The sequence below is a fragment of the Pinus tabuliformis genome, chromosome 7 (genome assembly GCF_031772625.1).
Source record: "Pinus tabuliformis cultivar Carrire ecotype Pingquan chromosome 7, CPIR1, whole genome shotgun sequence".
NCBI classification, from domain to species: Eukaryota; Viridiplantae; Streptophyta; class Pinopsida; order Pinales; family Pinaceae; genus Pinus; species Pinus tabuliformis.
The window spans coordinates 1,495,464,631-1,495,489,766 of NC_142293.1; the positions used below are offsets into that span (position 1 = coordinate 1,495,464,631).

Here is a 25,136-nt window from a genome sequence, read left to right on the forward strand (position 1 = left end):
TCCACAAACTAAAAGAGTCAACATAATTGCGGAAGCACATACTTCTCTGATATCAGGTCATTTTGGTGTAAGTAAAATAGTTGCATAGCTGCAAAGATACTTATATTGGCCAAGAATGCATTAAATAGTTTCTAGATATGTAAGAGGGTGTACCATGTGTGCTAAAAGTAAGCCCAGTAATAGAAAATTAGGCTTGTACACTCCACTAACAGTTCCTTCCCATCCTTGGGAAAGTGTTTTCATGAACTTTGTTGGGGGATCGCCAAAATCTAGAAAGGGACATGACTATTTATATGTTATTGTGGACAAGTTTAGCAAAATGTGTATTTTAATACCTTGTAATAAGCAGATTATAGCTGAAGAAACAACGAAATTATTCTTTCAACATGTCTGGGTGCATTTTGGGTTACCCACTTCCATAGTATCTAATCGAGACCCCCAATTTGTTTGGAAGTTTTGGTCAAGTCTGTGGGAATTGATGGACACCAGACTGAAGAAGGGCACAACCTTTCACCCAAAAATCGATGGCCAAACAGAGGTAGTTAACAAGACAGTGATCCAGTTGCTTAGGGGTTATTGCAGCAAGCATCCCAAGCTTTTGGATGAACATTTATGTTATGTGCAACATGCTTACAACTGTGCTAAACATTCTTCTACATAGAGATCTCCTTTTGAGACCTGTTTTGGTTTTATACCAAGGTCTCCCTTGGATTTTGTCTTTGAAAAAGACATAGCAGTTACTGTACACAGTGATGTGGACAAAGCAACTAGATTCATTGAACAGATCCAAGAAATTCACCAAGCAATGTGAGAACAGTTCAAAAAGAGCCAAGCCAAATATAAGGCAAGGCATGATAAACATCGGTTGGAGCACAAGTTCCAAGTTGGTGATCAAGTTTGGTTGTATATCAGCAAGGACAGAATGCAAGGTGAAGGAAAGAAGCTGAAGCCAATAAGGTATAGGGCTTTTAAGGTACTCAAGAAAATTGGTGAAAATTCTTTTCGCCTTGATTTGCCAGCATACATGCACATCTATTCAGTGGTAAATGCAGAAAATTTAAGACTGTTTGAACCTTCATTAATTGAAGATCCTGAGGAGCAAAGTAAATTGCCTTCCATTGATGATCTATTGCCTGAATATCTCAATGAGTTGCAGGAAGATACGGTTCTAGACAGGAAGGTAAGAACCATGCGTAGAGGGGATGTTGAGTACCTAAGAATTGGGCTCAAAGGTTCAAAACCCAGTAGTACAAAATGGATAAAGATTGGGCAAGTGAGGTAGCTATATCCTCACTTGAGCGATGCTTGAAAAACCAACTTTTGGTGGTCCAAAATCCTTTTCAGTGGGTAGGCGTGATCCAAATGGATCCAAGAACACTCTCTAAGTCTTGAAATTTCTTAAAATCATTTCAAAGGTCAATCAGATTGCACGAAAACAACCCTTAGAATGGCAGAAAACACTATTAGGAAGCAAAAAGACTGAGAAAACAGTGGAAACAAGCGTATCGGTAGTTTAAAGCAGCGTTGAATCAGAGCTGTCGGATCTGGCCAATCAACAGTCCAGATTCGATCGATGAATTGCAATCAATAAGGATGGACAGAGGATATCAGCGCATGACATATATGTATTACAATGGCAATTGGTGGAGTCAACAAGGCCTGTTGATCAAGAGCGCAGATCGATGGCCCATGTTGCATCGCCATGTCGCATTGGTAAACAACAGTGGAGCGCTTACCAAACATCCTGGGGGTATATACGATGTGCGATTGCGATCAATCGCATCACAACGTCACATCAGAGTAGGCTAACAAAGTAGGGCCGATACAAGCATAACTCGTGATAGCTGGACTCGATGGAAAAATAGGTGATAACGTATATTTTTTTTAATTCTGATATGAGCGATTTTATAGTGTTTTAATGTATTTTCATTATTATATGAAATACAAAGAGATAGATCCATTGCGATAAGCGACAACAACTAATGGGCAGTCCTGATAGGAAGATAGGGTGCAATTATGAAAGTTTCAAGTCCGGCGAAACAATGTTTTGGTGGATTTTCATAATTTTGAAAGGGATTTCTCTATGTTGATAGTTAGCAACTATTACAGGGAAGTCAACAACGTGAGGCACTCATCCATTAAGAAATAGGTGGCCACCTCCCCGAAAGGCATTATGCCATGCTTGCTAACACTTAGCAGGGTGATTCGAGTGGACAGAGAGGACGGGAGACCAAAGGTTGAGAAGGAGAAGGCGAACAGGTAGCCCTGAATGGATTTAAAGCCACAGGATGATAGGGACAGAGATAGAGAGAGGGAGTGCTGAGGTAGAATAACAATAGAAACTGAGAGTGAGAGAGTCTGTGTACTTAGGAGGCTTGAGGGGTTCAAGTTGAAGCTCTTGTTGTTCTTATTTGAGTGTTGAGACTCAAGTTGAGCTCACACAGTTGTAAACTCTACGTTGGAAGACATAATAGAATGACCACCACTAAGGCAGGACCGGGAGACGTAGCCCAAGAGTTGGGTGAACTCCATATTAATTTCGTTGTGTTATGCATATTGTCTGTTATGTTTTTTCCCTCACTTCTTAACTGCTTATATTTACTCGCAATCTGATCGATCCATTGTATAAATAATATAGACAAATCCATGCACATGAGTCTGCAAAGCTTTATTAATTGTCTTACATCTCATTATTAGATCAAAAGTGGATACTCATTGGATGCAAAATAAAATTTTAAAGAACATGTTTTCTAGGTATTTTCATTTTTTTTATATGGGTATACTCAAAAGTGTGTAAAGATGATACTTGTTGGATGTAGAGTTACATTTCACTTTAAGTGGGTGCTTACAATTGACATTTGAGGAAACCTATAAGGAAACATGTCAAAAAAACAACTTAAAAAAGCAAATTTTATTCTCTTTTGTCCAAAAACAATGAAAACTAGCAAACGAAACTGTACCTAATACCCATTATTTTAAGGTTGTCATTTTTATTATTTTTTTAAATGTGTTTTTTAATTTAATTTTAATTATATTTTTTATTACTTTCTATTTTTTAATGTCTTTTTCAAATTCATTTCTAATATTTTTTATTTTATTTTAATATATTATTTATTTATTTCAATTGTTTTTATTTAGTTTTTTCTTTTTTAATTATTTAATGAGGTATTATTTATTTGATTTTTATTTTTTCTAAAACCATTTAGATTTTTTCTTTTTTATTATTTAATGAAGTATTATTTATTTGTTTTTTTATTCTTTCATTTTTATGTGTTAGATTTTTATTTTTTATTTTCTTAAAATATGTATTTTTAGAAATACTTTCTTATATATATATATATATATATTTTGTATTTGTTTTTTTTTTTTTTCTTGATGATTTTAATTTTTTAATGTTTGAATATATATTTTTATTTACTTGTTATTATTTTTTTTTAACTTTTTTTGTTTCTTGTTTGTTTTTGTTGTTATTTTTCCATTGTTTTAGTTTTAGTTTTAATTTTAATTTTTATTTATTTATACATTTATTTATTATTTTGTTTACTTTTATTTTTTCTGCAAGGTCTGTGTCGATCCTCAACTAGCAACTTGATCCCATTACATGTCATTACGATAGCTGATTTCCAAGCTTTTATTATAATAGATTGAGTCAGCCCGCACAATGTGTCAATTTCATGGTTGGTCTTTTTGTGTTCATTACAGTGGGTCAAGTTCGCCTATGTCGTGTCTCAATTTGTTAGTTGCTTTTTAATTTTTTGTTGCAATGTCAACTTTTCTTAGGACAACATTTTAAAATCACTATACTTTTAGCATTTAAAAAACAAATTGTTCTTGGCATAATGACTCTTTTATTCAGGTGTTCATTTTTAAATATTTTTTAGTCATAAATTTTTTCCATAATGCTGTTGTTGAAATATGTTGAAAACTTAAAGTTTTTTGTAGTCATGATCTTTGGTTTTAATTCCATGGTTGAAATATTGTCAAAATTTTGGGGCTTTTGTAAGTCATGGTATTTTATCTTTAATGTTATGGTTGAAAACATATTTTACCTTTAATGTCATGCTTGCAAATCATTAGAATTTTAAGTTTTTTTAGAGTCATAATATTTTATCCTTAATGACATTGCTGAAAAAATGTTGAAAATTTACCTCGAAAAAATAATGCATTTTTCTAGCATCAACACATTTATTTTCGAGTTGTTTTTTAATATTTTTTGGGTGTTTTTTGCTAGATTTCTCATTTTGAGTTTACATCTCCCATTTGATAGTTTACATTGTTCAAAGTTGTTTACCCCTTGGGATGACATCATCATCTTGAATCTTATTGGTTATTTTTAAATTGATTTTGTTTTATACTTTTTCTTGTTTTTAATTTTATCTTTTTACCTCAAAATTTACTTAATAATGTGAAATGGAAATTACATAAAATGATCATTTCAAAAGAATTTTGTTGGCAAGAAAGTTTTTTTAGGAGGACCAACTAAAACTCCACAGATTATGAAGAGTCTGAATTTGATCATATTTTGGATAATTATCACAAGCGAATATTGAACTTAATACTTATATTGAAGGTAGTGAACGACCAAAATCCATGCAAAGGCATGTAGCTTCAATGAGGCTTGGCCTTGGAGATATTCTCTAGATGACAAGTAGAGGAAAATTAGAATCCATATGAAGACATTTAATATGTTGATAGTTATAAGAAGTGTATCCTAAGCTTCGAAAAAGTTCTTCAATGATTGAACTTGGAAAGCTATAATCACTATAATGATATAGGGAATTGTAAAAGCAATCCCTACACCGTAGCATTAAAAAGACATATGAAAAAGAACTCTAATTTAATACAACTACCACTAACATCACCACTAGATAATGCACACCATATTTGAACTTATTTAGGGATATATAGTGGAAAAACAACTTAAAAAAAATACTTTTCGGTCAAATTGTATCCCTATTCATTTATTTTGTAGAATAATTTACAATTCACTCTCCCTTTATGTGAAACAAATTTAATTTCAACTCTATCTATTTCCGGTCTTTATATGCCATGGAATCCTTCCTCTATTCTCTCTCTTTAGCTATAATAATTTACAATAATTAGCATATCATTCTCTTGTCTTTACTCTACAACTAAAAAACACTGATAGCCTCAATAAAATTCCAAATCCTATTGTAATTGCTAATCTTCCATGGTGGCAATCATTTCACTCGACGCTCATACTATTTTCTCCTTGAACCTGCATGTAATATTATAATATTGGTTGAGAGATGGTATACCAACTCTTTGTTTATCTTGATTATTTGTTAATATTGCTGACAAGATTACTAAAATCACATTAGTGGGAATGAGCATCTACTCCTTTTGTAACGGTCTCTTCACAAAAGGAATCCAAAGGGAACTGAGAAGGAATATTTCCTATATTTCTTGAATTCTTATTGCTCCACCATTCATCCTCATGTCCTACTCTTTTTTACTCTCCCAACAGAGCTCCACCAAATGCATAATTCCAACTTCCATTTTTACTTATTTATTGTCCCTAAGGTTCCATCAACCAACTCTTATTTATGTCATTATCTACATTGTACTTTGGATTCACCCTATTTTATACACACTAGATGGTATGGAAATGCAGAGAATTGGGTCATGCAAGACAACTCCTACCTTTCTTCCACTTCTTTCTATTCCTTTTTTGGAAAGTAGGTCATTGATGGAAAAGGATGTTAGTAGATGTATGCACCCCATGGTTGAAGTTTTTGGCATGCCTATTGTGATTGTGTTGATGCATTGTGTTATGGAGGTGTTACTATGCTATGGTCGTTATGAACCATACAATTGATGTTGTTGGCATGTTTCTTATCCTTGGGTTGATGCATTGTTTTATGGAGGTGTTGTTATGTTATCTTTGTAATGCACCCCACAATCCAAGTTGTTTTCATGATTTTTATGCTTTTCTTGATGCACTATGTTATGGAGGTGTTGGTATGATATGGTTGTTATGCTTGTTGATGTATTGTGTTACAGTTGTGTTTGTATTGTTGTCTATACTCTTATGTAAACCTACGAGGAAGTTTGGTGCTCATAGGTAATGTGATGTTGTGATGCATTGTTTCCATATGTGAATACTTGCATTGGTTGTTCAAATTTTGTTTCAATCTAGTTGCTTGTGAGAAACCACAAAGATCAGGTAAATGGAGCTATTGCCTTGGAAATTCGGTTGAGGTGTTATAGAACAAAGGTGATATAGAGGTACCCAAAAATACAGGTTAATGCAAGAGGATGAAAGTTAATGTTGTGTTGAAAGAGGATGAAAGTTAATGTAATTATCCTTCAGTCATTAAAGTTAGATTATGTTAATGCATGTTATTTGAATATTTCGAAATTCATTTCATGTGTTTTAATATTAAAAAGTTGATAAAGTTTATGAAATTAAAAGAAAACCTTAGAATGCAACGAGCAAAGACATTCATTTAATTTTTTTTCATGGAATACTAATAGTCAACAAACTATATTTATAAAAGATGTTATTTTAGAAGGTAGAAATTATTACTGATCATATGATTTGAAAGAGTTGTTTTGATATCTTATTCGTGAGTTATCTAGCACAAAGAGGAAGAGGAAGAAGAGTAGATGTGAAGAAAATTTGAGCAAGAGAAGGTAGTGATAAATAGACAGAGGTATCTAGAGTTGAAGACTAAGAGAACCAACACATTCTATCATTTATGTATCAAGGGATTGTAGTCTCCTTTTAGATAGTAACCTGAAAAAGAGCATGTTGGAGCCATTGATGTGTATGTAGGATCTTCCAAGCAAGTTGTAGCTTGTAAAATAGAATAGAGGGTGGGCCTCAAAAAGCTCATGTAATAGAGAAGGTAGGAGCTTTCCTTTGCATCAAAACAACAACAAATTCATGGTTTTCTCCCTTTATGGATTTCCACTTATATCTAGTGCTCATATGTTTTGGTTCTGTGTGCTTACTTTTATGTTGTCATCAAATTTTATTTACATAATAAATCTACTTTTCATCTGATCTTATGCTATTCCTTTGATAGTTTAGATAAAATATTGAAAAGAAAGTAAAAAAAAAATTGATGTCCATGAATGCACTATACCAATTCAACCCCCATCTCAATTTAGTCAAGTTTCCAACAATTGCTACCAGAGATGGTTCCTTATGTATCATCTTAATAGCTAGAAGGTAGACCAGGTTGAATCATGGATTATAAAAGTGTACATATGCTTAGTACTACAAACTTTCAAGAATGGAAAGAGAAGTAAACATTGAATTGAAACATAATTAGTAAGGAAGAAAAAAGAAAAATAAGAAGTAGAACCAAAAGGAAAGAAATGAGTCAAAGAAAGTGTCCTTTGCAAGGAGGTGATTTTCTCTGAGAGATGAGTTGATATAATATGAAAATTCCCATAGGATATCCTTTTCTACCTTGAAAGATGTCAAGTTCTTCTCATGCCATAACCATGGGCATATAGCAACTGACTATAGGAGAAATCAAACTAAGAATTACCATAAAAATATGTAGCAAACAAAAGAAACCCTTTTCTATGAGAAACGAATCAGTCATTAGGTATAAAAACTCTTTTTATGGCTATTTTTATTTGTGAAATGCTTTTGGACATAGAGCCACTATTTGTAAACAATGTGTAAAGAAGAGTAGAAATAGAATAAGAAGAAATGGGCACTTTCCTTCTTTTCTTGGCAACACAATATGTCATGTATGTGATAACCCTGGGCACACGGCCAAAGATTTCAAGTCGCATTGTACCTTAATAAAAACTAGACATAAGGAGATTACTCAAAACGGACCAAATAATAGATCAAAAGGAAAAGCATACATGAGAAGGAAACCCACAAAAGCATGGAAAAAAAAGAAAGAGAAACATGCCACTTCAATAACAAATTGAAGTCAACATGACCTCGAGGGGAGTTTCTCAACAAAATGAAAGCATCGATGAGAAAAGAACAATTTGTCATTGTTAAATTAGTAGCACCTCATGGGGAGAGAAAGCCCAAGAATTCCTTGGAAGAGATTAAAAAATATGATGTGTTGATTTCAATGATTTGTGAAGATGAAAAATAGAGTCCCATTGTTTAGTTGTTAGTAAATTGTAGTATTTATGCTCCCAAAGTTGCACATGAAATGTGATAGAGACCTGGCGCTTTACTTGTTGTTGGTGGAAAAATGAATATAGTTTACCTTGGGGTACCAAAAAAAATAAAGAAAGATATTATTGGTTACTCAACACTCATGTCAATATTTTAAATTGGAAGTTGTCTTCAAAAAGCTTTAAATATTGTTGAAATAATAAGGAAAGATGACCTATATTATGGGTAGAATTACAATAGTTTCTACTTTTTCCTTGTTGGGTAACATTGGTAATGAGATTAAATTGGCATTGTTGAAGCAATTCAAAGGAGTACACTAAGAAAAAGTCTTCATTACAATATACACCACAAAAATTCACTAGATCTGATATTGAATGCAAGAATGAAGACTCACTATGAGTGGATATACAAATGATTATTATTTATTGTGGAAAATTGGAAACCATCTCATGAATTTTTTATGATTGTTTCTTCCTCCATAAATTTTGGAAAATATAGTTTCACAAAAAGTTTATTCCTTACCTCAAATAAGAATACAATGGTGGGAAGTGTTTCTTGAAAATTGCAATAATATTTTTAAAGATATAGAATGATCAAGATAACAATGAATAATAAATATAGTTCAAGCTCATGTACTGTGTAGAAAAGAAGGTGAAGAAATGGACTATGTAGAGAAGAAGGTGAAGCCATGAACTGTGTAAAGTTGTTAGAACATGAGAATTGAATTGATGACCTTTCAGGCATATCCAAAAGCATAATTTTCTAAATGATTTTGATTAGGAGTTTTTGACCTAGATCGCAAGTTCAAAGTAGAGCCAACTCAAGAGTGCACACAAAGTTATACAATCCCATTTCTATGATAAAGGCAAGCACATCAATTGATCTACATGAAAAATGAAAATAAGTGTATAAAATAGTAGTTAGAGGAAATATCTTGGAATTTTAATTTCTACTATTAAAGGTAAGAAAACTTATAGGTGAACAAGTTGAATAGGGAATATATGAGAAACAAGGGACAAACATGTCGTACTTCCCTCCTTTTTAGTTATATATATATATATATACACACACACACGATTAAGCCATTTAGTGAGTTTAAATTTTTCTTTGGTGGGGTTTAATGATTATATTTTGAACTTAGACTATGATACCATGCATGGGTCTAAATACTGTTAAAAAAGGAAACGTTTCATATCTTTTAAAAATATAAATATATTTATTTCTTTATACAAAATCATTTATTTCATGTTCACCATCATATTTATAATATACAACAATTGTTTCCAAAGCATATTTAAAGGGATTTTATAAATAACAACAAATAACTTGTTTATTTTCCCTTCATCTTGTGTTTCTCCTTCCAAGACTTAACTCACCATCTTTCCAACTAGGGACATCATATCTAGTGTCCTAGCCTAAACAACTTCTAGAAGTTCCCTAGCCCATAGAATCGAAGGCTAGAACAACAATAATGCTGTGTGTGTCCAACCACTAAGTGTCAAACACATTCCTCTATCATTTATATCCATTCCCAACTTCCATAATGTCATTTCCAAGTTTTCTATCAGCTATTTCGATTCCCAACTCCCAAAATATCTCTGCTAAGTTTCCCCAGACTCCTCCTTTACCTCTCCACTGTGAAACCAAAAACAAACAAAGACCCAAAAAATTCTCTCACTTCAATATGGATCCCTTCCCTTATCTCTCACTTCTAAGTTTCCACCTACCTCCTTGAAGTTTCTACATATCTCACTCATGAAATCCCTCTCATAAACTCTCTACCCATTCCCATAACACTCTCTTCTGCCTCACTAACTCTATGCTTTAAGAACCTCATATTTTCCCTAAACGCATTACAATCCATTCACTCTAGTAATAATAATAAATTAGTTATAAATTCAAATCATTCATTTAAGTATTTAATGTAAATCAATGGATTACATGAAACCTATTTAATTTAAATACTAATTTAGTCATAAGAGTATCTATATAATTAATTAGGGTTTAAGGCACAGTCCTTTACTTAACAATTAATCAAGCTTAAGGACTAAGCATAGTGCTATATCATTTAATTTTTTAATCAATTTTATGCATTAATCATAAACTACATTACCATTTACCTAACATATTATAATAGACAATAACATACTATTAGTGTGAGGTGTGGGTATGTAGTTCACATATGCAAACCTTGTAGATATACTAGCAATAATAATAATGTATCAAAACAATCAATCTCACAATAGGTACACTACCTATTATTAATAACCTAACATAGCATAATAGGATTAGGAAGTGAGCATTACACACCACGTGACAAGAAAAGATGAAGACTAAAATTATGTAGTACTCCTTCCACCTTCAACCTAATCCAAGCTTCACCTTCTTCTATTAACATACATTCCTTCACTAAATCACTTCAATAATCGCTCATCTAAAACCATTTACCATTAATTCCCACTTGTACATTCTTCACCCCTCGAACCTTAACCTTTACCATGACACCATGCCATTCAGTTCATAGCCACACCATCACAACCATGTCCTTTTCGTACCATTCGTGACCATAAAATGATATTAACAATTGTGATTGACATATACCAATAAGCTTATATCAAAACATGTACCTATAAATCTACACCAACAATATTAATAATCATTAAGTATATAGTAAAAATTTATACACCTTAATATTAGAAAACTAATCTTATGAATCCAATTTTATAAAACTTAATATTATAAACCATCATATTAACCTTAATATTATAAACGATAATATTAAATTCTTCATTATAAACGTAAATAAATACAAAAATATAAATGTAAATAAAAATCAAATTTCCGCTCGTCTACAACTCATTTAAATATGTGAACACCAACAATTAATTTAAATATTTAAACATTAACAATTATAAAAGCAGTCGAAGGTTTAACATAGTTACATCGAAAAAGAACAAAGAACATTTTATTTAATTCCTGTGACAACGAATGCGCAATGGCTGAACCGAACAATATTGTTAGAAGCATTAATAAATACATGAATATTAATTAATAACATAAAAATAATTTTTATTAAAATAAAAATTAAACATTTAATAAATATAAAATTTAAATAATAAGTATGAAAGATAATTATCTATATATTTATCTCTATTTTGCTCCAAGATTATTTAGTTTATTAATTACTTATGTTACCTCTCTTCATTCTATTCAAATATGTTTTAATTTGTGAATTTTGTTAAGGTATTTAATAAATTAGTTTTTTTTTTTTTGCATTATAGGAAAGTACTAAGAATATATTAAAGTGTTTTATTTTCTTATTAATACATGTAATTTTTTAATTAAAGAACTATAATTTATGGAAAAAGAAATAATAAGAAAAGGAAAAAAATTAAAATAAAAAGTAAATAAAACTAAAAACAAAACATTAATAACTAGAAATGAAATTTATTAAACAACTCATAATCACTTTACAAATAAATAAATTTAAATAATAATAATAATAAATAACAAAATTTGAATTTGTAATGTTGAACTATGGATAAGTGGCAATTTGTTTTGTCAAAGAGAAACTAATATGCAGTCAAAGGAAAATAATAAAACAAGTGCTAATGGGTAATCAGCCGAGAGATATAATAAAACAAGTGCTATGTAGTAGCTAATACCTACGGATTAGTTTAAAATATAGCTAATTAGAGTCTCATTAGTGAAGGCAAGGAATATGGAACAAATTTTTTATTGTTATCTCTCAAATGATGTCATGTTTTATACAAGATTGCTTTATTTTGCAGAGAAAAAATAGATTTGGGATGATCTATAATTTCTGATTTAGTATTAAATTAATTTTAAAATTAAATTGTGATGACAAGTTAATTAATATTTATGAATAATATGCAATACCAGTTGTTTTACTATTAATTTAACAACAAAATTATAACTAGTATAGTTATATAACTTAAACCTCTAGTAAATATAGATAGATATCAAAACACTTAGTTTCTAATCAAAATACTCAGTTCTAAAACATTTCATATCATCAAAAATAAAATAAAATAATCATTAAAAAATTTAAATATTAAAATAAATAAAATATATCATAGGCATTTTTCAAATATTTTCCAAATGTTATAATTTTCTCTATGATTTGTCATTTAGTATTAAATTGGTTGAATTTGACACATTCACTTTGAATAAAACCATAAATAAAGTTACAATAAATTAAATTGCTTTAACAATATTTACAAATTAATTTTTTGTATGGTCACTTAGACCAATATTATGATTTGTGATTGAGTATTAAATTGGTTGAATTTGACACATTCACTTTGAATAAAACCATAAATTAAGCTGGAATAGATTAGATGAGAAATTGAAGGCTAACCTCTAAATGAATGTTCAAAGTGAGATCCTGGTAATACCTTAGTGTTAGTGTACTTGGTAGAATTAGTTTGGATCACATACACCAACCTATGCACCTTAGAATTTGAATCCCCTAAAATGAAATGAAAGGCTCCTGTGGATTGCATTGGACTTGTGCAAGCCAAGTGTCCACTAAAATCCTTTGACCTAAGAGAACAGATACATTGAGACATTAATCACAGACACGGAAAGGAGGGGAAAAAAACTTCTTGAATTGGAGATCAATTCCTTGAATTCTCCAATCCAATTTCTTGTAATAAGATTAATTTATTGAATTCTCAACATACTTTAGAGGCCGGAATTACAAAAACTATGAGTAAATAAAACAAATTCAACAAATTTATGAAAAAATTCTCACATGTTCCTAAAAATTAATAAGTATAATCAATAAAACTTTCTTAATAAAAATTGAAGTTTTATTGTACAATTGTTGCTTAAAAAGATGAAGAGAAAAAATAAATAAATTCAAATTAAAAATTAACAAAAACAACTATGACTCATGGAATTAAAATTGAAAATAGAGAAAAAAAAAAAGATAAAACAAAAAAAAAATATCAGTCAAATTAAAAGGTAATAAAAATAAATTAAAAATAAAATATTGGAAAATATTTTTTCTTAAATATTTTTAGCTCTTTAAAAATTGTCATTTTAAATTGAAAATGTAGAAAAAAAATATAATTTATAAAATTAAAAATAAAAATAAAAATAAAAACTAAAAAAATAGTAACTAATAAAAAAAATTACTAAACAATACCTCAATTAATAACTTTACAAATAAATAAATTTAAATAATATTATAAAATAATAAAAACTGAATTCCATAAAATAAAATTTGTATAATAAAACTCAGTCTGTCGTTTAAAAAAAATTAAATTTTTTAAAAAGTATGTAATAATAGTGAAAGTGACCTTTGGATAAAATGGATTTCAAAATGAAAATGTGAGTCGTGACTATTGTAGTGGTCGTACGTGGGAAAGCGAATTCATCTCGTTGTAGTGAAATCTAAAGATTTCAAAGTTGGATTTTGTGTATCTGTTTAATTTTGGATTTTGGGTTTTATTGTTCGTGTTTTTGTTCTAACTGTTTATTTTGTTAATTGTATGTTTGTTTCTCATGACTCTTTATTTTTCAATTCTATTAAGTATGGGCATGCCCTATCTTTGTTTTTGTTTTTTTCCTTTTCATCTGTTGATTGAGAGAGTGGTTTAATCAATGGCAAAATGTATCAATGGGTAGCCGGGTAGGCGATGGCAGCGAAAGAGAATACAGAGTGCAATACCATATGTCATACTCATGATAGTTATCTGGGAGAATAACAAACATAGATCTAGTTTATTGGATGGACAATTAATTAATTACTTGTTGAAAAGGAATGAGAAAAACAGGTCTGGTTATTATGGAACGATTGCATAGTAACACCATCATTCCATGACCTAACAAAACCAAGATTTTCATTTTCATATTTTTTTTCATATCTAACACTCGTATAAAGGGTTTTGATCTATGTATCTGTGTTAAGAAATGAAAAAAAAAATTAGTTTGACGGGAAGCATATAAGTATATGTATTCTAGTAGAGATAGGGATTATTGAGGCAAGAGGCTTATTCTATAGTTTAATATGAGGGGATGTGTAAGTTTGTTAGTAAGTGGGTGCCTTTTTAAAATAAAAATAAAAAATAAAAATTATGTTCTACATAGAAAAATAATGTTGGGCTATAAAAAAACTGAATGTATTGTAAAGTAATTAAAAGAAAAAAAAAAGTGTGAATCAAATGTTTAAATCTTGTATTTTTCAAAAATATTTTAACAAAAAATTTAAATAAACTATTTGAAGATCTATGTTAATTAATTTATGTCATCAACTTTATGTATATCTATATATAAAAAAATAAAAAAATTTATGGTTAAATTTTTTATTTAATCCTATATATACTTTATTTAGCATTTAAAAATACAATTTAGACAATAAAAAATAACAGATTATATTTTACACGGTAAAAAAATTAAAAATTTGGTCCTTTCCATTCAGATTAAATGAGTACTTAAAATAAATTTATGATAATCTTATTAAAATTTACCTAACGAAACTTCATTCATATCAAATGATCAAATGCACTGCGTTAGAAATCTAAAAGGTGTTGCCACTTGTATCAATCAATGTTACTGTAAAGTGAATGTGCTCATCCTTTTGGCCTTATGTACGTTCACACCTTTTCAGGTTAAATATTCCAAATTAAATATCTAGATGGGTTAGTAGTTGGGTCATCTTATTGCCATTTACATAATATAACCTAATTCGTGTTAAATACGCCACATTGGGGATCTAAAAGGGAGTTTCGACTTACATCAATCATTCTTAGTGTATAGAGAAATTGCTTATCTCTTTGGCATTATGCACTTCACACCTTTCCAATGGTTGGGAGAGTGTAGCACTGGTAGACGAATTGTTCTAATAAAAATGACAAAAATATTGTTGTAATTTTATTTATTTTAATAAAATTTTATAATACCATTATTATTTTTTAATTATATATTTTATTATTTAATATTTTATTTTATTATGATAGGTATATTTCGTAATTTCTTTTAATGAAATTCACTTTCAGCTGGACTTATTTCAATGTGAAACAGAAAATATGGAAAATTATTATGTAATAATGAGAGCACTTAAATTGTAAGTATAATTGAAGATGTTAGGTTATGATTTAAGTATAAATATTATGTAAGTTACATATTAGTATTTTAAATAAAGTTGGATAATCGAAGATGTTAGGCTAATGATTTAAGTATAAATATAATGTAAGTTACATATTAGTATTTTGAGTAAAGTTGAATATGAGTAAAGTTGAATATGAGGAGGAAAAATCAAGTGATCAGGTATATTATAAGGTTCAAGGTTAATTGTTCATCATGTTTAAGGTATTGTATTTATTAGAAAAATTTAGAAAATTAAGTTTGTGAATGATTTCAAAGAGACTAATATTCATAATGAGAAGACAAAAAAAATTATATTATCACACACATTTGTAATTATGTGTTTAATGGTTAACAATATGTGTTTTATTGAGTCAAGAGGCTTATTTTACAACTTAGTATGAGGGAAATGTGGAAATGTGTAATTACCTCTATGTTCAATATGGAGTTGATCAAAATTAAAAACGTCATCCTCCTCTAACTTTGTTTTCTTTATTGGTTGTTGATATTACAACACATTACATAGGAGATATGGTAAAAATATTTCACTCACTCTTATAACTAAAATATTACCATATCTATATGAAATAGAATAATTTTATAGTAAAAATATTTCACTCACTCTTATAACTAAAATATTATCATTTCCATATAAAATAGGAGAATTTATATAAACTTTTAAAGTAATTAAAGCAAAAAAAAACAGCTAATATTATTTATATTTTCACAGGATACATAAATAAACCTTTTGAATATAATTTTAATATCAACTCTATGTGATATTTAAAAATTATTATTAATAATTAAAAAAATCATTATACATCATAAATAAATATTTCAATTTATAAAATTAAAAAGTATTGAAATTTATTTAAAAATATATAAATAGGAATTTTATTTAAGATGAGAAATCTAATTATAAATAAAATATCTCAATGTTAAGGTTAAATTAATAATAATAATAATAATAATAATAATTATTATTATTATTATTATTATTAAAATATTTATATATTATATAAAGTAATTGAAAAACTAAATTCTTATTGTTATAGCATTTTAAATATGGTTCTTTTACATTTTGGCACTTTTCATAAGGGTTAATTTTTATTTCCATGTATTCAAGTGATTTTCAAGGTGTTGAACTAATTGATGCATCAAAAAATAGAATTTATAAAATGAAAAATTATATATAGAGAGAGATTTATATTAACCATCATAATGTTTAGAGGTATAGCTTTTTAAAATCTTTCTGGGCTCTTGCTAGCTCCATAGTTAAGATAGATCTATATTGGTTTTAAGAATTGACAAGTACAAAGTAAGAAAGAGTATAGTGTGTACACTTCCATAAACTTTAATGGTAATAAATTAATAAAAATCCATAAAAAACACTTGTCATAAAAAACAATATTTAATGTTTCAATATTAAAGAAGTAAATTTCCTCAAAAATTTAATTCAAAAACACAATTTAAGTTATTGTTTAATAATTCATATAAAATTTAAGACCATAATCTATGTTTTGCATTTTTTTTTTTTGTCTTTTTTTTAATACTCCTTTGAGAAATTATTTCAAATGTTTCAATATTATAATAATAAAAGCCCTTAAAAAAGTAATTTAAAAACAGAATTTAAGTAATGGTATAAAACTTATATAAGATTTTACACTATAATCTAAATTTTGTATTTTTTTCTCGTTAATTTTTTTATAATATGGGATTTATTAGAATTACAAGTTCGAGTTGTAGAGTTTGCATAATCTAGGTATTTAAAGTTTTTTTTTGAATATGTTTAATTCATTTATATATTCATAAAGACATATTAAACAATAAAATGATATTTTTGTGGTGAAATTTAATATCGGATTTATTAGAATTACAAGTTCGAGTTGTAAAGTTTGCAGAATTTTGGTGTTTAAAGAATTTTTTTTTTAATATGTTTAATTCATTTATATATTCATAAACACATATTAAACAATAAGATGATATGTTTGTGTTGTAAAATGTGCATTATCCAAGTGTTATGGGGTTTTTGAAGATTTTTAATTCATTTGGTTTTTGAGGATTTTTAATTCATTTATACATCCAGAAACATAATTTAAACAATAAAAAGAGATGAATAGAGTGTGTACATTACCATAGACTTTAGCAGTAACAATAGTGAAAAGAAACATTATGTTAAATATTTGTGAGAAATAATTGAATTTTCAATAGTAAAAAAAAAAATCATTAATAAATTAATTGAAAAATATAATTTAACTTATTTTCTAAAATCTCATATCAAATTTTATGGCATTATCTAAATTTTTTAAGTTTTAGTTTTTTCCTTGCCATAAGTTTTTTTCAATATTTTGGAAAAAGGGAAAAAGTAGATAGATATTTGTTGGAAAAACAAATTCCTAATTTTTTTGGTTAATATTTTCTTATAATTTGAAAAAAGTTTTTTGCAATGAAGATAAAGTTGTGAAATTTACATAATCCAAAAATTCTAAAATTGTTTGGAATATTAAATTTATTTTTTTATTAAGCACACTTTTTAAATAATAAAAAACTAACATTTTGCCCCAACCAAAAGAAATTGTTATTACTTTATTTTCTAGATGTAGATTGTAGCAAATTTTATGATTAAAACGACATATTGGGCCACGTTATTTTAATATGTCAAGCGAAAAATTAATTTAAACACTCATGTTTAAAATTCAATGGACAAACGAGTTAGTTAAGAGTCGTATTTTCCTCATGTTCAACATTGTCGTGGCAGAGTGAGTTCGCTCATCTTATTGGCACTTACATAATAGGACCTCATTCTGCACTATATTGGAGATCTAAAATGGCGTTTCCTGATGGCCCAGCCCTGGTGACGTGGTCTCAGCCACGTGACTCACTTCAGTCCCACGTGGTCACACTTGGCGCGGGTAAATATCTGTCCTAATACCGAGGCGCATTTACGATCTTATCTTCCGGTTAAAAGGTTTGGTCACCGGTTCTCTCCGTCGAAAAGGCTTCCCGCCTTTGTTAAACCCTTAAGGGTTATTCTCGGCTCATTTACACTCTATCTCCCTACTGTTACCAGCTCCGCGTTGTTATGGCTCTGCTCTCTGTGTGCTAACACACCATAACCCTCACTCTGTCACTGTTTGTGGCCTCTCGGCTCAGCTACACTCTGTCTCCCTACTGTTACCTGCTCTGCGTTGTTGTGGCACTGCTCTCGGCGCACTAACCCACCATATCCCTCACTCTGTCACTGATTGTGGCTCTGTTCGAAATGCAAATCCTTTGTTGTAGCTGCTGTCTTCGTCGACCTGGTTTGGAAGTCTGTGGTAAGGGTTTGTATTTTTATGGCTTTGGCGAAACAATCCTTTGGTTTCCGGTTTCTGAGCTCTGGTCCTGTGCAGGTATTTGCAGCCACAAAGCTATCTTCCCTCCGAACGCAACCAGGCTTCAAGGTAACCTCTGGTTCTATGTTCTATCGTCCTATGCCACCTGTTATCGATGCTTACAGGGTTCTTGTGCCTTTCAGCTTATGGTTTCGTTTTGTGGCTCGGCAGCCTTCGTCGACCCTTGGGTAAGTTCACGGTTCTCTTACTCTTGCATCTTACAATATTTACTCGGCTTCTTCTGACATTTATTCTGGTTATAGAAATGTCTTAACTCATTTAGTGGTCCTGTGCAGGTGGGTTGGGAGCTCTGCTCGCGAGGGTTTCAAATGTGCAGTCCTCGGCTTCCTCCAATCTCTGGTACCCTTGTGACCGGGTAGGGTCTACTCTTATTCCAGCGTTTCTTAGATTATGCAGTATGTACTTGCTGTAGGGTTCTGTTGGTTAGGTTTTGTAGAATGGTCGTGCCCTTTGCTGGCATTCACATCTTCAGGGTTTCGTTCCTCTGTGTCATTGTATGACCTCCATGCGTCTATACCTTAGACTTATGCTGTTACGGCGGTGCCGCTTTTGTTATGTGACTCTGTTGTTATTTATTGAACTGTGGTTTACGAAAACTTATGAAATGTTGTATTAATGAAATCAATGGTTCTGGAACTGTTACCTCTTTTAATAGTCGCTGTGTTTGATTTGCAAATGACCGTGTGACTCTTTGCGTTTGCCTGCGGGTTCTGGCCGCAACTTGACTTGACACGATGTCTGTGTCTTTACTTTATCCTCGTATTGTTTGTATGCATGTGCTGTTTGGCCGCCTTACGCTTCTTTGCTGTGTGATAGTCCTGACAATGTAACTTATGGTTTCGGCCTGAGGCCTATAATTGCTTCAATATTTGTAGTTACAGCATATGAATATCGTTCTATCTTAATTTGTTTCAAAATAACAAATGTTTGTAATACTCAGAGGTATAATACAGAAAAGTAATGAACAGTAGTTTATATTCAGAAAAGGAAACAATGCTTCAGTTACAGAGGGTGTCTCTCTATACTGCTTGAATACTGTCTTGCTATATTTTCCTTACTTCTTCTGAGGTGAACCAAAAAAAAAGATCCCTCTTACATCGTGTTTTTTTCATTTTGAGCTACACTGAATCTAACTGTTTAGAAACTGAATTCTTTAACTGTTACCTGTTTCTTTAAACAATAAATTAACTAAAACAGTTGTTGGTTACCTAGCTAACTACCAGTAACTTAACTTGTGCTGTAATTAAATAAAAGAAAAGAAATGAATAATGATTAACTAAAAACAACAACCAATTTTTCCTTTTGGTGACCTGTCCAATCACCCTTGAAGTCGTGTCCTGTTTCTGCACGAACCAGTCATTGAGTCTCTGTCTCCTCGGAGCTGGATGCTCCTGCATCAGGCTCCCGGGGTGGCAAAAAGTCATGGCTCCGTTCCATGAGCTCGTCAACAGAGTAGCCCGCTTTAGTTATCTGCGCTGCGTCGAGCCAAGAACTGTCCTCTATTGGATGGTTCCGCCACTTGACCAAATATCGCAGATACTCCTTCCTGCGTGTGCGTCTAGCTACCTGTGTGTCCAGTATTCCTTCGATCTCAAGGGGTGGTGCCTTTGGTAGTTGTCTCGTCCAAGAACCTTCCTCATAGCTGTCTTTCTGTGGTGTTGTAGTTGCTGTATCATCTTCTGAATTGGCTACATAGGGAAACAGATCTGCTACGTTGAAAATGGGAGAAATTCCAATTTCGGGTGGCAACTGTATTTCGTAAGCGTTCGCAGAAAATTTGCGGATGATTTTGCAAGGGCCGATCTTTTTAAATTTTAGCTTGTTATACTCCCGCTTCGGAAACCTCTCCTTACGTAGATACGCAAGGACTTCATCCCCAACGTTAAACTGAACTTCCCGACGCTTTGTGTCAGCTCGCTGCTTGTATTTCAGACTGCTGTCCTGTAACTTCAGCTTGACCTGTTCGTGTAAATTGCTCATTGCTTGAGCGAACTCTTCCCCATCAGCACTCCGCTTCTCAAGTTTCCCCAAATCCCGTAACTCATGCACTCCTCGCGGATGCATACCGTACAAAATCTGGAACGGACTGTAACCGGTGCTGCGGTTAGGTGAATCGTTGTACGCGAACTCGGCTTGAGCAAGTACACGGTCCCACGTCCGGGAATTTCCTCCTGTCAAACTGCGAAGTAAGTTCCCTAGGCTTCTGTTTACGACTTCCGTCTGACCATCAGTCTGCGGATGATAAGCAGAGCTGAACTGCAGTTGTGTATTTAACTTTTTCCACAGAGTTCTCCAAAAGTGACCAGTAAACTTTACATCCCGATCAGAGATGATGGATTTCGGGAGTCCATGTAACCGAACGACTTCAGTAAAGAATAGGTGTGCAATGTAGGTAGCGTCGCTGGTTTTCCTGCACGGTACAAAATGTGCCATTTTTGAGAATCGGTCAACTACAACCATGACTGAATCGAAGCCCCGTTGTGTCTTTGGTAGACCCAAAACGAAGTCCATGCTCACTGAATCCCATGGTCGACTCGGAATCGGTAATGGTGAGTATAGACCAGTGTTTTGACTATGACCCTTTGCTAGTTGACAAACTCTTCATCTGCTCACGTACCTCTGCACATCTCGCTGCAATTTCGGCCAAAAATAAAAGTGCTGTACTTGAGCAACCGTCTTGTCGATACCAAAGTGTCCAGCCAGTCCTCCCCTGTGCTTCTCCTGTATTATGTTTTCCCTCATGGAACAGTTGGGTATACATAGTTGTCCTCCTTTAAATAGCAGCCCTTCCTGCAAATTATAATCTAGCCACATGCTATCATTCCTTATCAAAGGGTTTTGACAGGCTTCGTATGCCTCCCTAAATTCGGTATCAGTTGGATACAGCTCCTTCAAATGTTCAAAACCCAGAACTTGCATTGTACTTTCCTGCAGAAGCAAGGTTCTTCTGCTCAGTGCATCTGCCACCTTATTCGCTTGGCCACTAATGTGCTTTAATACGAATGTAAAATTTTGCAGATACTTCACCCAAGCTGCATGTTTGTGGTTCAATTTATGCTATTGCATAATATACTGCAAGGCAGAATTATCTGTAAACAAAACAAACTCATCTCCCAGTAGATAATGCCGCCAATGCTTCAACGCTTGTATGATTGCATAAAATTCTTTGTCGTAGGTTGAGTACTTCTGCCTGCTCTCATTTAGCTTTTCACTGAAGAAAGCGACCGGTCTGTCCTCTTGACTGAGGACTGCTCCAATGGCTGTCCCACTGGCGTCACAACGAACTTGAAAAAGTTTGTTGAAATCTGGCAGTCTCAATATTGGTCTTTCAGTAATCTTCTTCTTCAAAGTTTGAAAACTACTTTCTGCCGCTTCAGTCCAGTGAAAAGGCTGATTTGCCTTCTTGATCGTGTCCAACATAGGTGCGCAAATCTCGCTGAAATTTCTGATAAATTTCCTATAAAAACTGGCTAGTCCATGGAAACTCCGGACTTCAAATAAACTCCTTGGTGACGGCCAGCTAACTATGGCTGCCACCTTTTCCGGATCCATTTTTAGCTCATTCTCTGCAATAACAAACCCCAAATACACTAGCTCTCGCTGAAAAAAAGTACACTTTTTCAGATTAATCAGCAACTTGTTTTGCTGCAGCTTCCTCAACACACTCTGTAAATGCCTGAAATGATCCTCTTTAGTCCTGCTAAAAATCAAAATATCATCCAGGTAAACTATCACGAATTTCCCATTAAATTCTTTCAATACCTCATTCATCAAACGCATGAATGTGCTGGGAGCGTTACTCAATCCGAATGGCATCACCAGCCACTCATATAAGCCTTCATTTGTCTTGAAAGCTGTCTTCCACTCATCGCCTTCTCGTATTCGAATCTGATGATACCCACTCTTCAGATCAATTTTTGAGAAATAGGCTGCCCCACTCAAACAATCCATCATATCGTCCATCCTTGGTAAGGGGAACCTGTACCTGACAGTAATTTTGTTTATGGCTCTGGAGTCTGTGCACATTCGCCATTCTCCTCCCTTCTTTGGAGCCAAAACAGTCGGTACTGCACAAGGGCTCATACTCTCTCGAATCAACCCTTTGTCAAGTAACTCCTGAACTTGCTTTCTAATTTCCTCATGATCCTTGGGGCTCATACGGTAAGCAGCCTTATTCGGCAAGCTTGCACCTGGTATAAAGTCGATACAATGACTAATACCCCTCCTTGGTGGTAACTCATTTGGAAGATCATCCACCACTATGTCCCCAAATTCTTGCAGTAACTGCTGAACTTCCTCTGGCAAATCTGACAGCTGTGTGTGTAACACTACTGCCTTTGGTCTCCTTATGACAGCAAAGTTGATTTCGCTGTCCTCAATCTGTTTCACGAACTCCTTTCCTCCCAACAGCAATGCCTTCACTCCACTGGTTTCTGCTGTATTTTCCTCTTTGATGGGTACAAGCGTGTGCTTGATCCCATCTTTAACAAACTTGTAGCAATTCTTTTTCCCGTCATGAACTGCACCTCTATCGAACTGCCAAGGTCGTCCCAACAGTAGGTGACAGACATCCATTGGCATGACATCACAAAGGATCTTATCCTTGTACTTGCCAATTTGAAATTCTACTTCACATTGTTCGTCAACTAACAGCTGATGTCCTTTTTGCAGCCATGACACTTTGTAGGGTGTAGGATGCTTTAATTTCTTCAGTCCCAACTTTTCCACCATCTCCACCGCCACAAGATTGTCCGTACTTCCACTATCTATAATCAATTTGCAGCACTTGCCCCGCGACTTGCAGACAGTGCGGAACAAAGCTTTACGCTGATCCGGTTCTGCAACCTCCTTTGCTGGTTTCAACAGCACTTTGTTCAACACCAAAGCTTCACCTGTCTCTGGTGCATTTTCTGCTTCCTGAGGTGTTGCCTCAGCATCCTCAGTCTGAACAACATAAGTCCCTCTTCCGCCTGCTGGTTCAGCTTCAGGACATTCATAAGACTTGTGCCCCCATTTGTGGCAGCGATAGCACTGGACAGCTCCTCTGCCCCGACCATTTCCTCGCCCTCGCTGGGGTGGTCGTCCTCCTCTCGTGCTATTGTCTTTTTCTGTTGCTCCAGCAGATTTAGAACTGCTGCTTTCTTCACTTGGGCCTGCACCTCGGCCTCTTCCAAATACTTTACCCTTTCCCCTGCCAGTTCCACCTCCTCTCCTGGCATTCTGCTTTCGGTTAATCTTTTCTTCCGCCTTCAGTGCAAACTGATAGGCTTCCTCCATTGTCCGGGGTGAAAGGATACCAATCTCGTCTAAGATTTCCCCCCTTAAGCCATTCACAAATCTGGCTGTTTTCTCAGGGGTGTCCTCCACATAACCTGCTCGCAAATTTAACTTGTAGAACTCTTCTGTAAATTCTTTCACAGTCATTCCCCTCTGCTTCAAGTTCTGTACCTGCCTGTACAGCATAATCTGATAATCCTGTGGTAAGAATTTCTCTTTCAGTTTGGCCTCCATTCTAGACCATTTCTTTATAGGCTGTTTGTTAAGCCTCCTCCGTTCCGCCTGAACACTGTCCCACCACAAGGACGCATGTCCTTTCAGCTTGGTGGCAGCGAATTTTACCTGCTTATCTTCGCTGGTTTCTTCAAATTCAAAATACTTGTTAACTTCACTTAACCAATCCAGCAGCACGTCTGCGGACAGGCTTCCGTCATAAGTCGATAGCTCATGTTTGGGCTTATGACTTGACAGCAAGACCGACTTCAACAATCTAAATTCTGGTGTCACCCCCTCTAATTCCTCCTCTGGTTCAACTTCTTCTTCATCACTGTCATCTGCTGGGTTTCTTCTTCCCCCAGCTTCCACTACTGCCAATCTTTCACGCAAAACTCGAATCTCCTCTTGAAGTCCATCATCTACTACCCTCCGGACTACTCTTCCCCTTCCTCTTCCTCTTCCTCTTCCTCTTCCTCTTCCTTCACCTTCACCTTCTCCCTGTTCCATTGGTTCTAACTCAAGAAACTAGCTCTGATACCACTTATGATGGCCCAGCCCTGGTGACGTGGTCTCAGCCACGTGACTCACTTCAGTCCCACGTGGTCACACTTGGCGCGGGTAAATATCTGTCCTAATACCGAGGCGCATTTACGTTCTCATCTTCCGGTTAACAGGTTTGATCACCGGTCCTCTCCGTGGCTTTCCGCCTTTGTAAAACCCTTAAGGTTTAGTCTCGGCTCATTTGCACTCGTTCTCCCTTCTGTTCCAGCTCCGCGTGGTTATAGCGCTGCCCTCTGTGCGCTAACACAACCTATCTCTCACTCTGTCACTGATGGTGGCCTCTCGGCTCAGCTACACTCCGTCTCCTTCTGTTACCTGCTCTGTATTGTTATGGCGCTGCTCTCGCGCGCTATCCCACCATATCCCTTACTCTGTCACTGGTTGTGGCTCTGTTCGAAATGCAAATCCTTTGCTGTAGCTGCTGTCTTCGTCGACCTGGTTTGGAAGTCTGT

The 25,136-nt window shown here is 33.3% G+C and overlaps 1 protein-coding gene and 1 long non-coding RNA gene across 2 annotated transcripts; one reads left to right on the plus strand and one right to left on the minus strand.

The window, feature by feature from the left end:
* Positions 1-18,637: 18,637 nt before the first annotated feature.
* On the plus strand, positions 18,638-19,202 carry LOC149253495 (uncharacterized). The gene is made up of 3 exons (XR_016266207.1): positions 18,638-18,678; positions 18,753-18,797; positions 18,906-19,202. It is a non-coding gene; the product is annotated as an uncharacterized LOC149253495 (long non-coding RNA).
* Positions 19,203-21,231: 2,029 nt separating this feature from the next.
* Positions 21,232-24,630, minus strand: LOC149253496 (uncharacterized). Its single transcript, XM_089454513.1, has 3 exons — positions 23,157-24,630; positions 22,716-23,063; positions 21,232-21,662 (listed from the first exon to the last, which is right to left on the minus strand). The coding sequence occupies exons 1-3, from the start codon at positions 24,628-24,630 to the stop codon at positions 21,232-21,234; spliced, it is 2,253 nt and encodes a 750-aa protein (XP_089310639.1).
* Between the last annotated feature and the right edge of the window lie 506 nt (positions 24,631-25,136).

What these genes read in the sequence shown, in the direction of transcription:
- LOC149253496 (XM_089454513.1), bottom strand. Translation starts at nt 24,630, where the DNA reads ATGGAACAGGGAGAAGGTGAAGGTGAAGGAAGAGGAAGAGGAAGAGGA. An exon ending in ACCTTGGCAGTTCGATAGAG is followed by an intron (nt 23,064 to 23,156) that starts GTGCAGTTCATG and finishes AAAATACAGCAG; the next exon opens with AAACCAGTGGAGTGAAGGCA. An exon ending in CAAAGGGTTGATTCGAGAGA is followed by an intron (nt 21,663 to 22,715) that starts GTATGAGCCCTT and finishes ACAAACATGCAG; the next exon opens with CTTGGGTGAAGTATCTGCAA.